Genomic DNA, 14,028 nt, shown 5'->3' on the forward strand with positions numbered 1-14,028 from the left:
TGTCAGATTTCCTTCCACTGACTGCCTTTTCAACTACCAACTTGATGCTTAAAAAACATCATAAAGAGATCAGAAAACTAATCCATATGATATATGATAATCCATAATTGCAAAGGCGGTCTATGGAAGGAAATCTGACAGCATTCTGTCATCAAAAAGATCTTCATTTGGCTTCCGAACATGAACGAAAGTCTTACGGGTTTGGAAGGACATGAGGGTGAGTAATTAATGACAGAATTTTTGGGGGTGAACTAACCCTTTAACAAATGTTAACAAACGAAACCATATTGTAAAGTGTTACCACAAAAATTTTCAGAATCACACCCTATCTTTATGCAGTCTAGGATTAAAACTGGAACTTTGAATGTATAACTTTATGGATAGCACTTTTATTTTCTCAGTAGTTTCTCCTCTAATAAACCAGTTATGTATTGTGTTATGATCTCTTCCATATCAAGACAAAACCAGCAATAAGCATGCCAATGAGTGTCTAATGTTCAACTTCTCATGTGTGTGTTCTGATAGGTGTGATGCCGAAGCATGGACTAGATGTAGGAGCGTGTGAAGTCTTCAGGTTTTATAAGTTGGTGACTCTAAAGGGCCTGATTGAGCCAATCTCTATGATCGTGCCTAGAAGGGTGAGCATAAGCACCATGAAGATATTAGTTCACAGTCCACGGTTCCCAGTTAAATGAATCATTGAGAGTTCTACTGAAGGATGAGAGAAATGTGTGCTAGACAGTAGACACATCCTTTGTATGAGGTCTCAGGTTATAGTTGTGTATCCTGCCAGAACATTTTTTTAAGCAAGCCATCTGACAGGGTGAAGGAATCCATCACCTCTCTGTTGCTGGTGTAACTGCCGCCTCAGTGAGATGAGAGTAGTGAGCCGTGTAATAACCTCCAAGTGAGACGCAGCATGTGTGTTTTTGTGCTCTGTACAGAATGGGCAGTGGCAGGTTGGCCCATTATTAGTAAGGCTTCAAAAACAGTGGGAAGGACAGCATCCTTTCAACCCCACAATTTTAAAACACACAAACACAAAAATCCAGTGCACATTCTTTCCTTCATGATATTGAAGAAATCGGTTGTTGCCCAGCCAGCAGTTTAACCCAATGGAGGACAAGAAGGGGCTTGAAAAATTATACAATGCATTTAACAGTGTATGTGTATATATATATATATATATATATATATATATATATATATATATAGTCAAACCAAAAATTATTCAGACATTTTTTATATATTTTTACTAGTGGGTGCAGGACACTATAGTTCATTTATGAGTGAGGATAGCAAAATAAAGTAAACTGTGACATATTAAACACAAAAATTCTTCATACAGTGGACTACCAGTAAAATTGATAAAAAATTTGGAACCAAAAATTATTCAGACACTTTGACCTGACCATGTTTTGCTTAGGTGTTATCTGACATAATTAAGATTATTTTTTTCTGACACAGTTTAACTCTGAGGTCTTGTCATATTTTATTACCATTTTTTTAAACTATAGAGAATAAACTGTATTAATGAATGAAATGTTCAAGGTATCTGAATACATTTTGGTTTGACTGTATATATAAGTATAAAGTTTTGGGACGCCTGCCTTAACGTGCACATGAACTTTAATGACATCCCATTCTTAATCCATAGGGTTTAATATGGAGTTGGCCCACCCTTTGCAGCTATAACAGCTTCAACTCTTCAGGGAAGGCTTTCCACAAGGTTTAGGAGTGTGCTTAGGAATTTTTGACCATTCTTCTAGAAGCGCAATTGTGAGGTCAGGCAGTGATGTTGGACGAGAAGGCCTGGCTCACAGTCTCCGCTCTAATTCATCCCAAAGTGTTCTATTGGGTTGAGGTCAGGACTCTGTGCAGGCCAGTCAGGTGCAGGTCATCCATGTCTTTATGGACCTTGCTTTGTGCACTGGTGTCATGTTGGAACAGGAAGGGGCCATCCCCAAATCCAGACTCATCCATCGGATTGCCAGACAGAGAAGCGTAATTCGTCACTCCAGAGATCTCATCTCCACTGCTCTAGAGTCCAGTGGCCAGTTTGCTTTACGCCACTGCATCCAACACTTTGCATTGCACTTGGTAATGTAAGGCTTGGATGCAGCTGCTCGGCCATGGAAACCCATTCCATGAAGCTCTCTACGCACTGTTCTTGAGCTAATCTGAAGGCCACACGAAGTTTGGAGGTCTGTAGCTATTGACTCTGCAGAAAGTTGGCGACTTCTGGGCACTGTGCGCCTGAGCATGCGCTGACCCCGCTCTGTGATTTTTTTTACGTGGCCTACCACTTCGTGGCTGAGCTGCTGTTGTCCCAATTGCTTCCACTTTGTTATGATACCACTAACAGTTGACCGTGGAATATTTAGTAGTGAGAAAATTTCACGAATGGACTTATTTCACAGGTGGCAACCTATGACAGTACCACGCTTAAACTCACTGAGCTCCTGAGAGTGACCCATTCTTTCACAAGTGTTTGTAGAATCAGTCTGCATGCCTAGGTGCTTGATTTTATACACTTGTGGCCATGGAAGTGATTGGAACACCTGAATTCAATGATTTGGAGGGGTGTCCCAATACTTTTGGCAATATAGTGTATATATATATCATTCCTTGCAGCATACAGATGTTCGAGAATAGTTATGTCTTATATACTTTCTATAGTGGAATTATATTCTAAAAAGCTGCTTTGAATAATATATAATTAATATAAATTTAATATTGTAATTTAATTTTGGAAACAACACGTTTACTATTTTATCACACAACATATAGTCTTTATACCTTAGCTAAGGGGCTCATCATATTTCGGAGTCCCAGGGATTAAAAGTTTTGAAAACCCCTGGTTTTACTTATACCCAAAGCATTTACTAATTATGTTTTATCTGTAGCAGAAACCTGAAAAAACAGCAAACCCACATAAACCTGTAAGAATAAGGTCATGAATGCCTGGGATTATTTTCACTCAGTTTCTGAGTTACCTTTTCATCCAAAGGTTTCATCCAGTGAACACAGTGATAATAGTGTGCTTTCTATGACCCTCTGGAGTCCATGTAGTTGTTTAGACTGAAAATGTACCTGTCCAGATCCTTGTTACTATCACCTAATGCTAAAAGTGTAAAAACAGTAAATGAAAACCCTCTTTCGTTTCAGTCTGAAACATATCAGGAGGACATATATCCTATGACTCCCGGAACAGAACCTGCTCTGTCTGCTGATGAGTGGCTCAGTGGAATCAACCGAGGTAAAGACCTGCAATTATTTTCAGAATAAAAATATTTAAAAAGACAAAGTCTGAAATTAAACTAATCTATGTATGCATGTACACGTCTAGGTCCAGTGCTCATGTCCTTAAAAGAGGGCTACAACAGACCCAACAAGCTGGTGTTCAAGGCCCCCGTAAAGGAGAAGAAGGGTGGAGTAGTCAATGGGATTGACCTGCTAGAAAACGTGCCTCCCCGTACAGAGAATGAGGTGTTACCATGATTCTGTTAAGATTTCTTATAGTTGTAGAAAGGACAGTTTAGCAGGTACAGTGTGTGGCTGAGAAGTGGTTATATATCTGTGTGTAACCCTTTGCGCTGTGCTCTGCAGCTCTTGCGGATGTTCTTCAGGCAGCAGGAAGAGTTGCGGCGACTGAAGGACGAACTTGCCCAGAAGGACATTAAGATTCGACAGCTTGAGCTGGAGCTCAATAACTTAAGGAACAGCCCAAACATCAACAACAATAACAGCAGCAGCAGCAGCAATGGTAGCAGCATTTGACATGGGATCTCTGCTGTTTCTGTTGATCTCCTAAAGTGACACACTATAAGCCCCCAGCGCTGCTAAAAACACACGGGCTTCCTAACACTCAAATATCCTTCAAGACCACAGGAGACCAAGCGCTTGTCTTCATGAAGCAGTGTTTCACTCTGACCCTCAGTGCTGACCCCACAGCTACCGTGTACTAAGTCGACTTTATTGGACTGATGATTCACTAACATTGTGAAAACTCTTCCATCTTCAGTCACACTGCCGGTCTGCCTGCAGTTAATTGATTCTCCCTATATAGATTGATTTTGGTACAAGCTATTCATTGCATTATCATCTCATAATTGTAGACTTTAAATATTAGAATTATTTATTTAATTTCTCTTTTTTTTTTCCTTTGTGCTATTAGCCCTTGTTCTTAACAGCTTAATAAACTTCATATAGAGATAAACAAAAATAAGGTCAAACAGACATGCTTCACGCATCAAGCTGTTATCTCGTGTAAACACAACTTCTATTGCATCATTAGGATATGACCCACAGTGCTGTTTTAATGTAGAAACTCAAGCACCACAGTCTGGTAATCTTACACGACAGATGACAGATGACTCCTAAAACCTGAAGTATTGAGTTTAAAATTGGTAACTCTGTTTCTTCACATAATTTAGATCCTCCTCACATTGTGCAATGTGAAATATGTTCAAGTCAGTCTATATAAGCAATATAGTTTATATAATTCAAATGGGTTTTCATTTAAATAAACAGTGAGAGGATTCTACAATATTTGGATGAATTAATTTCAGAATACATTTTTAAAAATTACACTTTGCAGCTGATGATACACGACAAAATGTATTAAAGAAATCCACCAATTGTAAAATCTAATCATGAAATGAATTAGTAATAGATGTAGTATTAGAGACCTACACTGTAGTTTCATAGGAAAGTTCAAGGAAAGAAAAGTTGTTAGATTTTTGATTCTGTAAGATAAATTAATGGTAATTTTTTTATTTTAAAGACCGACTGTGATTTATACAGCATAAAGGAGCATTGTTATTTTTATTAACATTTCAATCAAACCTATATTTATTTATTTCCATTTTCAGTTCTTACTTTTAAATTAAGTTTTCAGGTCCCATTTAATGGGCCACCTATGATCTGATGTTAAATTGTTATCCTTTGTCAAACTGATTGATCGCTTGATTCCTAAATTAAATACTATAGTAATTTATAGTAAATACTATATGTTCACTATGTGTTTTTGAACCATACTATAGTAAATTGTAGTATAGTGTATATATTATCTACAACACTTTGTTAATGAATGCTACAGCATACTGTAGTATTAACTATAGTGAACTGATAAACTGTAATAAATACTGTAGTATACTTTAGTTTTTACTACAGTAAACTGTTGTGTATTGGAATATAATATACCCCATAGTTGTAGAAAACAGTACAGTCTTGGGTAAAGTAATTTGTTTATATTACCACAGCAACTATAGAATTACCACAACAAATTAATTCATGTACTTTAGTGTTTTTGAACTATACTATAGTATAGTATTTACCATAAATTACTATAGTATTTTTTCATGTGGGCAGTGATTATAAATAAACTCTCAAACCTCACTGGACCAGCACGGAAAGCAAAGTAGGTCCACCTCTGAATACAGCCAGTGAGTGTTTGACATCGCTGTCGCTATTTAATTAAAACGCTATAAACATCAAGCTTTGATTATATGTTGCCTCATAAAACAATAACACAAACTCTAGCTTCATTATTATAGTAATAGCGCGTTGAGTGCACTTCAAGAATTCTACCATTAGGGGGCAGTAAAGCCACAGTCTTGCGCATGTCTATGGTCAGCACATGGCACTCTGTAGGCCTAGACTTGCCATGGAGCAAACACAACACAGCATCCTCCTAACGCGTTAAAGAGCAGTTCAGACACGGACAGTAGTCCTTAGTTAATATCCTAACCTTTGTGGGGTAGAGTGTTTATGTGGCCTGTACATTCCAAATCTCATGCCTTAATTCACTGTGTATCCTTTTGGTTGTTGAGGTGAAGTGGGTAGGCTATTAATTTAGATGTTCACTGTGTGAGGTGGCAGAATATTTATGCTGTACTTGGGCCCCTTAATTTGGTGTCAGACAAGAGGCTCACTGTCTACACAAGCACAATTAATGCTTAAATATTTCATGCTGACAGTGCCTGAAGAATTATGAGGCAAGACATTAGGCTAACCTTTGTCTTTGATTAAAATGAAGAACATTAATAGATAATCACTACTCTGTATTTCACCATTCATTATGATTAGCTGACTAAACTAGCATGTTGCACTAAAGGTAATTGCATGCAAAGTAAAAACCCCTTTCTGGGGAAGAACACTAATGTGCTGAGCTGAATGTACTCAAATGGTACATAAAATATAACAGTCTAGACTATAGCTTAATGTATCTGTCAATCTTGAACAAAAATATGAAAATCTATCCCCACAGGCCGAGACCCCCAGTTACACTGTATGCAATGCTTTCATGTTCACGTTAACACAGCACATGCTTATACAGTAAATATTCATTTGAACAAAAATGCTGACTTTTATTCATGTAAAATCTGAAGTCTTCTTTTTAATAAAAATTCAATCAGTATGATCTGACAACTGGATACAGCTGTTAAAATTGCGTATGCTTTCTATTTAAATAATTGGCATGACGCTTCTGAATATTCACACAATATCCAGTTACGTATCATCAAAAATATACAAGCTATTTTCCCTGAGCTTCACAATGCAATTTCACTTCATATATTCAATTAAGCCGAAATATCAGTGGCCAGATGATACACACTAGCCATTTCTGCACAAGACTCAAAAACAATCTATTGATCAAGTATGTAATCACAACTAATTACAATATGTGGATTTTCTGTGGCTGTCAGAACAGATATTTCAAATTACCATAGAGCCGCTTGCATTTTCATTCATTTTATTACAGTTAATGGTTACAACTGAGATTATTTGTGAAAATGTCTGCCATTATCAAAGGGAATCAGAAAAAAATATATTTGGTCATTATTTACAAAGAACACGAAACTTCTGAACTATCCACACAAAAGGGAGAAGGGGTTTAGGACTCATTTGACAAGGGCAGACATTCGGCTCTGAACATTAAAAAATAAAATAAAAATCACATTGAGAGGTTGAACTGTGCATGTCCAAGCAGACATCATGATGTATTCTTCATGCCTAAACAGCACGTCACATGGTGATGGTGGTGGTGATGATGATGAAAACACCAAAAAAAAAAAAAAAAAATACACAAATAAAAGATGCAATAAAAAAGTGGGTTAGAAAATGTTCTTCCTTGAAATCCAGTAGTTAACTTTAAAATAGAGTCAGCCATGCACTTCTAAAAGGTTTTTGGTTGTTTTTTCTTTTTTAATACATAAGTCATCACCAGCATTTAGGCATCAACAGTAAAGACAGGGAAAAATTACAAGAGCATACTGGTCTGTTTTCCAACAATAATAAATTTCCACACTGTGTTGTCAGCCATTTGAAGAGCTTTTGGAGAAAATGAAGGGAATCAAACTGAAAGTACAAACCAAACCAAAAGAAAACAACAACAACATCAACAACAAAAAAGCTAAAATCAAATATTTAAACTGTGTCCTCGTTTATACTAACCCCACCCCCTACCATTTCAATACCTCCCCAACCCATCGAAGAGTGACAATAGGACAGATATACAGGGGTTAAACGGTCAGATCACAATGGGGGAGTGCATGTTCAGTCATCATCTTCCTCCCCTTCCTCATCCAGGTCTCTTTTCCTCTTCTGCCCCCGCTCCTCCTCTGTAAACACAACACAGGAGGACCAAAAGTTTTGTTTACTCTCACCCTGCTTATCAGCATTCAATTCACAGGTGGTAACACACTGTATTAACTGTTCTTATGCTTAATCTATTCACTTACCAAAGTCTTCCTCATCATCTACCTCGCCGTCATTTAACTCCTCTTCCTCCTCTTCCTAAAAGTGAGAAAAACGCACAAACTTACACCATGTTTGTATATTTCTATATTAAAAAAAAGGAATCGACATTATTTTCCAGCATTAACCTCTCCGCTGATGTCCTCTTCTTCCTCCTCTTCTCCCTCTTCCTCATCATCCTCCTCCCCCTCTTCTTCATCTTCATCTCCTGGAGCGGCATCTTCATCATACTCCTCCTCTTCTCCCTCTGCGGACAAATTTAGGTCAATGACAAATGAATTCCTTAAACGAAATTTAAAAAATTATGAATCTTCAAGCACAGCCTCAGTCAGACTCCTCAGAAACGTACCATCTTCATCATCCTCATCATCATCTAGGCCTTCAACGTAAGCTTCAGCATCAGAGTCTGGCGCTTCTTTATCTTCTTTGTCATAGCCGTCGAGATATGTCAGCTGAGGGAGCAGCTTGAAAACATTTTCTCTGTAGTCATTCAGGTTTGTCACCTCACAGTTGAACAAGTCTAAACTTTTGAGGCTTTCCAATTTTTTCTGTTGGGAAAAAGACAGGAGGGAGGTCAAAATAATGACAATAATAATAATAATAATAATACATTGTTTTTATTTTTGTCATTTCAAGGCAGCTATCTAAAATCCAAATCAACGCATTTTTGTGCCAAGCAAAACAACAAGAATATAGCTTACCAGGGGTTCGATGGTGCTGAGGTCTTTAATTTTGTTGCCACTGAGGTTGAGATGGGTGAGGTTGGGACACTTCTCTGCCAGTACCTCCAGACCCCCTGAGATTCTGTTATCGCTAAGCTCGAGCTGTGGAGAATGTAATTCAGTGCCATATTAATATGACTGGGTAAACTACAAACAGCCTGAAAAAAAATATATTTTTGACACTTCTATATTAAAAAAAAAAAAAAAAAAAAAAAAGTAGACAAGAAACTGCCTATTACCTTTTTGAGTTTGTTAAGCTTCGGCAAATTGGCGACTGATGTTAAGCCTACGTTGATTGTGCTTAAAAATTCCAGTTCCTCAAACTCATCAGTGAGGCCCTCAATTTTGCCCTCATTTGACCGACAGTTGTCAAGCACAAGCTCTTTCACCTGTTTAAGGGCACATGTGATGAACAAGAGATTAAATGTTATGATTAATGAATTAAGCATTTGTTACAGTCTCTACCTGAGCAACTTCAAACCAACGAGGTGGACAAGATGGTTAAAGCCACTCAAATACAGTCACACAGCTGTTTCTAACTTTCACAGCATGCCAAGAGCACTGCATGCATTTACTTTTATTATACTGACTGACCCACCAAAACAAAAACAAAAAAAAATCTAAAAATATGCTTATAATTGGAAATAAAATTACAGGAAATTCCTTATTTAATTTACATTGTTATCAGCAATTACTCAGAACAATTGAAAAAACAGTGTTCGTTTTTTTCAGACGATGAATACATTAATCAAATTAGAATGAGGAAAATAAAGAGCGCAAGTAAACACGATGCCAATAGGGCGCCATTCAGTTGTAAAGTTTACTTCAGCATGCGGTCTACGGTAACAGATAGGGGGGCATGTTTCGGTGCTTTGACAAAATCTCACATTTGACTCCCCATCCAACAAAATGGCTGACTCCGCAACAAGCGGCGTACATTGTTTTCCTGTGGGTAGAGCATTTTTACTATAGTGCGTGCGTGTGTGCTCGAACAGCAAAGTAAAGACGCGTAAACGATAGCCTGGGTGTTACACAAATGCATTGCATTGTCTTGGAAGAGCAAAGACACGAGGACGGACCCAAGAATTCACGAGTAGGAGGGGCAGAGAGGCGCATGATAATGCAACGGAGTCGCTCTTTAAGCGAAAGGTATTGACTTTCACGGAATAAAGATGAAATTTCCGGCTTCACAGACGCTCGACTCTCTATATTCACCGGTTCTGGTCGGTTCAAAGCATACAGACGGAGGCAACTATTCTCTCTGTTCGATTAAATATCGTGCGTCTTTGTTGCTGGTTAAAATGGCGGCTTGTCCTAGATCTTGCAACTAGAGCAGCGCAGCTTCAAGTTGCGTAGCGCTCACATAAGCGCCCAGTCTATGTCAATAACAAGCAGAGCCACACGGCTGGAAATCTCTTTATACCGCCAGTTGAGAGGCACAGAAGTGCTCGGAATACAGTTATGACATTTTAATTACGAGTTCTATTACAGCGTGTTTGGGTAGCCTATGCGTAAAGGGGTAATAACAGGGACCTTGATAACGTTGCACTAAATTCATCAGAGCGTAGTTACACTTGTGAGAATTGATACAGTAAGAAAAACACTGAGGATATTTAAGAAGTAGAGAATCCCGATTTGTTCTTTCCATTCTGGCAATGTCATCGACATATAATGCAGTTTTACATAGGTTTCGGCACCTTTACGCCACTAGATATGCTGTGACACGATTCCTCTCTATACTGCGATTAAACAACAACTGCGCTCGTTTTCCCATCTAAATCAAATAGGCGACTATTACTAATGTGCCAAAAGCCCACGAAAAGACCATGCCTAAGTATTTACACAACTTTCTTTGATTGGGAAATGTGAATGCTTTCGATTTAGACTAAAATTCGTCAATAAAAGCTTTTTGCTGGAGAGACGCCACGAAATTTAGTTGACCGATCGGGTTTATCACAAGCTATCTGTCAAACCGTCTGCACAGCTATTCACAAAATGTGTCCCACAACAAGTTACCGAACTGGTCAACGACCACTGTGACGGGCAAGTATGAATGTTGAATTGAAAATGGATGTGCCAAAGTGTGAGAGAGGCATGAACTGACGGCAGGCGACTTTTGCAGCACTGAGGATGCAAAGGAAAAGGGCGCGTTCAGGGGCTACAAAGTTACAAATATGGCTTCTCACGCCGCTTCCCTTGTTTATACACTGAATGCATGGAGCTCTTGCAGTTTCCGACCACAGCATCATCAAAAGACACAGCGAAAGTTGTGGGGGGGGGGAATAAACAGTAAAACTGTTAAACTTATGGGCCGTGTATAGGTATACTGAGATAACAATATCCAAGGCTCTAGGCTTGTAACAAAGTCGCCGCAAACTTTTCATTCAAGACATCAACTTGACGCGTGCAGATCTAGCGTTGTCCATCCACGCAGAACTACTCTAACCAACAGTTTTAATAAAATCATATCACTCAGCAATTAATAAAGATGCTTACGTCTGACGGCGTCCGGTTCCGCAACTCCAGGTGAATTCTCTTTTTCATATCCATTTTATTGAACTCTAAATGAGTGATTTAAACCAAAGAGCGCAGTTAGACTTGGAGTCTTTGCTGCACATTCAGCTATAGCCTCTTAACAAACTAGCTATTGCGAGTCTCACAAACATGATGCCCCAGTGGGTGGGAGTTGGGTGTGGGATTGTCGTCACCGGAGACCAATTAGAAACGCGGAATGAAATGTGAAAATACTCACAACTACACTGGCGACCAATCAGCGTTCGATCACAAACTGGGTGGGGTTACAGGAACTGTTAGGTTGATCCACCGAATCTGTTTTAGGGTGACATCTATGCGATAAAATCAACCGAACTGTCGAAGGCACCAGAGACTAAGCAGGGTTATGGTAGTTACTTTAGTTTCGAGTGGGTTTATCTACACTTTGACGAGAATATATGAGTTATGGGAATACAAGGACGTTTTAAAATAAACCGACGTGTTCGTTAAAATAAAATGCTACGGTCGTGTAAATGAGGGCTGTACACGTATTTAATATTTTGTCAAACTGCTGCTTCTGTCTTGAAGCACAGTTTCTTGGCAGGTAAGTACAGTCACTTTGGACTGATGGATGGTAGACCGTCAGGAAAACACGACCCCTCCCCCTTTTGGAGGGAATGTACGGTGGAGACCACCGAGACTATCTGCGCTAAAATCTTTATTACTTTTCGTCTAGTTTAGGCAGGGAACACTGAGAATATCGCTACATGTAACAATCAAGTGGATTTCATGCAGTGAAAGTTTTACATTATTTGGTCTCGTTTATATAAACGCTGATTTGTAAATAGTATAATGGTTTAAGCAGATGAAGCATAATATTTTAACACGAACGAAGGGACGGTTGCATAACAAAATGGACAAGACAAAACCTCTAAGACATGTAATAGCGGGATATCTATAAAGCGAATGGAGGTGATATGACATAAATCGACGTAATTCTTTTTCAGTTATTACAACTGAGCCCCGCTACGGCAGAGCCCATAAGTTACCAGTAGCCACTGGTCTTATTAAAAACAAGTTTGTCACATGCACTTGACTGCCACATCGCACACTCCAACCACGGGCCCACGCTTTTTCCTACAGTTCAAACAAGCCAATCGTATTGCAGGGGGAGCATTCACTTCCGCTTCTCGCTTTGACTATTGTTGGTATTGAGGGGAAAAAAACAAGGTCACCTGACTGTGCCCGGCGCCATCTTGACTCGCAAAATACAACACATTCAAATAATTATAATACCATTTATTGACTCTTAAAACGAACAAAAAGCAATAGACTTTACCTATATTTGATGTCATGTCTGTGTGTCGCTCCGCTACCCCTTAGAAAAAACTGAAGAGCAACTGCTTGGCGCATGATTGTTTTCACAAGTGCACCGGCTGGGTTGTTTGTTGAGAGAGCGCATTTCACTGGCGACTCTGTCGTTTTACAACGTTATTTCGAAATCACTTCATACCAGGACATTTTGCCCTTGAAGAAAACAGAAAAAGATCTTCTTCTCTCGATCTGGCCACTGACTCCAACCCGCGCAAGCGGGCTATTCTCAAGCCCTTTTGATTGTACTTGCGCATTAGTTGAGACCATTTTTCCTCTGGGTGTGTCTCACTCGTTGTCTGAACGTACTTGCTAGCAGTACTGCATCAACTGTGTGTGTGTGTGTGTGGATTGCATTGCAGAGTGCGTGCACGATGTGCGCAGAGCCAAATCGTATTCGCACGCTTTGTGGCACACACACGTACACAGTCTCTCCTTTTCACACCACCGACGGCTAACTTTTGTGCGTGAATGACGAGGAACGTCATCAGGACAAAACGTAGAAAATTAGCGAACGTGGACGAACATGTGTGCTCATGCGAGTAAGAAATCACATCAAGGAAACACTTTTTTGAGCGGAAGACTTTATTGTTTTGAGAATGGCAGTGAACAACGCGTGTATCATGTGACACTCGACATAATAAAACGGTATTTGGTAAAACGGCAGGCTGTTTTAATAGGACTGATGGATTGAGGAACATTTGCACAATCTGATATTAATGCTAAAATTGTAATGCAAAGGATCAGTTCGTGACGTGTTCAATCAACAACCTTGACAATTAGTCAGTGTCACCTCAACGCATCTTTTTAGTGCAGTCTTCATTATCAACATCACTCATTTTGTGAGGCATTCACTGTGTTTTCAGAAAACTGCCTGTGTTGAGTTGTGTTTGTCACAACAACACTGTACATGCAAAAACTGAAATTACACAAAATTTCAAAGAGTGCATACAACATCAATAGGGCAGAGTCCCCGTTTTCTAACCATAATGTCACACTTACACCATCAGTAGGCCTAATGCATACTTTGTGTCACAAAATGTCCTATTTCAGTTGATTTACTCCTTGTCTAGTCATAGCTAGACTTCTCTAACTCTATACCACACACAACACCCCATCTCTTTGCACAAAATAATTGCCAAACCACAACATTTGAAGTGGATCTGACTTTTTCAGGGTGTTTCTGAAGTGACCTGGGACTGTAATAAAGAAACTTCCTCTTAAGCCTTCTGTTAAGATTTGACAAGTTCAGTTTTCTAAATGACATCCTGAAAATGTTTCTGTAATAAAACCTCTGATCTATTATTTTGACTGTGTTAGGACTGTATTCACAATTGGTGAATGACTTAAATCATTTTATTACTGATCTCATGAACTCTCGTGGCCTTGGCTACCTGCTTATGCTGAATGTGCATTTTTGATGTTTTGCACTCTGTTAAGAAAGCATCGGATAAAAACATAAATGTGAATGGAGAGATTTGGGGAGTATTCAGTACGGGCTAGTGCAACTTTATCACTCCAGAGGGTGTTTAAAGTCACCATCAAAAATCAAAATGGACAATTCTTACTTTTTTATAGAAAATTGCAGTATTTATTATAAATGATTTATTTGTGCACATCATATATTATTATATTCATGTACTTTCATAATCATTAATCAACATAACTTCCCCTCCGTCTT

The 14,028-nt window shown here is 38.8% G+C and overlaps 2 protein-coding genes across 7 annotated transcripts in view; one reads left to right on the forward strand and one right to left on the reverse strand.

Annotated features, from left to right (window-relative positions):
• coro2ba (coronin, actin binding protein, 2Ba) overlaps window positions 1-7,090 on the forward strand; it is a 44,269-nt gene extending 37,179 nt beyond the window's left edge. For all 5 annotated transcript variants that reach the window (XM_051899352.1, XM_051899354.1, XM_051899353.1 and 2 more), the window contains 4 exons: window positions 526-638; window positions 3,169-3,259; window positions 3,350-3,489; window positions 3,610-7,090. In XM_051899352.1, the coding sequence (XP_051755312.1) occupies window positions 526-638; window positions 3,169-3,259; window positions 3,350-3,489; window positions 3,610-3,780 (515 nt within the window). In that variant the 3' untranslated portion in view covers window positions 3,781-7,090. The remainder of the gene's footprint in view (window positions 1-525; window positions 639-3,168; window positions 3,260-3,349; window positions 3,490-3,609) is intronic.
• anp32a (acidic (leucine-rich) nuclear phosphoprotein 32 family, member A) lies at window positions 6,741-11,184 on the reverse strand. 2 transcript variants are annotated; one of them, XM_051899358.1, is made up of 7 exons: window positions 10,980-11,184; window positions 8,723-8,872; window positions 8,463-8,585; window positions 8,111-8,309; window positions 7,890-7,927; window positions 7,746-7,800; window positions 6,741-7,625 (listed from the first exon to the last, which is right to left on the reverse strand). In XM_051899358.1, the coding sequence occupies exons 1-7, from the start codon at window positions 11,031-11,033 to the stop codon at window positions 7,561-7,563; spliced, it is 684 nt and encodes a 227-aa protein (XP_051755318.1). In that variant the 5' UTR covers window positions 11,034-11,184; the 3' UTR covers window positions 6,741-7,560. The 2 variants fall into 2 exon arrangements, with proteins under 2 accessions (XP_051755318.1, XP_051755317.1); XM_051899357.1 differs by having other exon boundaries at window positions 7,890-8,008.
• Window positions 11,185-14,028: the final 2,844 nt, after the last annotated feature.

Source organism: Ctenopharyngodon idella, chromosome 7 (assembly GCF_019924925.1).
Source record: "Ctenopharyngodon idella isolate HZGC_01 chromosome 7, HZGC01, whole genome shotgun sequence".
Classification (NCBI taxonomy): Eukaryota; Metazoa; Chordata; class Actinopteri; order Cypriniformes; family Xenocyprididae; genus Ctenopharyngodon; species Ctenopharyngodon idella.

What these genes read in the sequence shown, in the direction of transcription:
- anp32a (XM_051899357.1), bottom strand. Translation starts at nt 11,033, where the DNA reads ATGGATATGAAAAAGAGAATTCACCTGGAGTTGCGGAACCGGACGCCG. An exon ending in TGATGAGGATGATGAAGATG is followed by an intron (nt 8,009 to 8,110) that starts GTACGTTTCTGA and finishes ATTTGTCCGCAG; the next exon opens with AGGGAGAAGAGGAGGAGTAT. An exon ending in AAGAGGACATCAGCGGAGAG is followed by an intron (nt 7,801 to 7,889) that starts GTTAATGCTGGA and finishes TCTCACTTTTAG; the next exon opens with GAAGAGGAGGAAGAGGAGTT.